At 63.7% G+C, this 843-nt stretch overlaps 1 protein-coding gene across 1 annotated transcript in view; it reads left to right on the top strand.

The window, feature by feature from the left end:
* Positions 1 to 450, top strand: part of EMIHUDRAFT_250683 (hypothetical protein) — a gene marked incomplete at both ends in the record, with an annotated part of 1,868 nt that extends 1,418 nt beyond the window's left edge. The window contains one exon of the mRNA XM_005756526.1: positions 408 to 450. Within this exon, the coding sequence (XP_005756583.1) occupies positions 408 to 450 (43 nt within the window). The remainder of the gene's footprint in view (positions 1 to 407) is intronic.
* Positions 451 to 843: the final 393 nt, after the last annotated feature.

Below are 843 nucleotides of genomic sequence, written 5' to 3'. Positions count from 1 at the left end.
GCGCCGCCGCTCTCACGCTCACTCGTAGCCAGTGATCGGTGCTCGCAATGTGGTCAGGTCCTTGACGGCTCCGTGCAGCTCACCTGACCCGCCTCCTCGGCGGCCTTCGCCTGCCTTCGCCCGCGCTTGTCCCTGCTGCTGTTGCTGCGGCGGCGGGGCGTGGTTTCCTTCTGCTTCGGCTGCGGTTTCGGCAGAGGGAATGGGTGTGTACTTTCGGTGGCCGAAGGGACGCGCTGTCAGTTGGGGCCCTGAGCCCCCGCCCGCACCCTGCACCCACCGCACTAGTCCCATGTTCTCCTTCTCGCGGACACACAAACGAGACATACGTCGCGTCGCCGTCGGTGGACGGTGCGTGTCTCCCCGCGTACGCCACCATCATGTCATACGCTGACGCCGCTCCCACCGAGACGCGAGAGTATCGACTATCGTGTTTTTTCGGCCGAAAGCTAGGACCGCGATGACTGTTAGAAAAAGAAATTGCGCGCGCATGTTGCACCACACCGGAACTTGCAAGTCGTGGCCGAGGCGGCGACGGGAGCGGTGCAGAGGTGGATACAGCTCAATGATGAAGCAACGGCGCGCATAATGAAGAGAGAGGAACACATCGAGTGGCTGAGGAAGCTCTTCGCTGGGTGGAAGGAGGCCCGCCCGGCCTTGAGGGAGTCGCGGAGGAGGAGGGATAACGGAGGCAACGTGCAGACAGGCCAACAGCCAGTGGGACGAACGAGGGCCACGACGGCGGCTCAAGCGGGAGGGAGCGGAGACGGTGGGCAGAGAGCGAAGTGGGTGAGACTGATGATGCTCCTTCGACTTCGGGAGCGGTTCCGCTGCTGGGCGAGCTTC

Source organism: Emiliania huxleyi (genome assembly GCF_000372725.1).
Source record: "Emiliania huxleyi CCMP1516 unplaced genomic scaffold EMIHUscaffold_966, whole genome shotgun sequence".
Lineage (NCBI taxonomy): Eukaryota > Haptophyta > Isochrysidales > Noelaerhabdaceae > Emiliania > Emiliania huxleyi.
The sequence above is the reverse complement of the archived record's forward strand: the minus strand, read 5'-3'. Positions and strand labels throughout refer to the sequence as shown.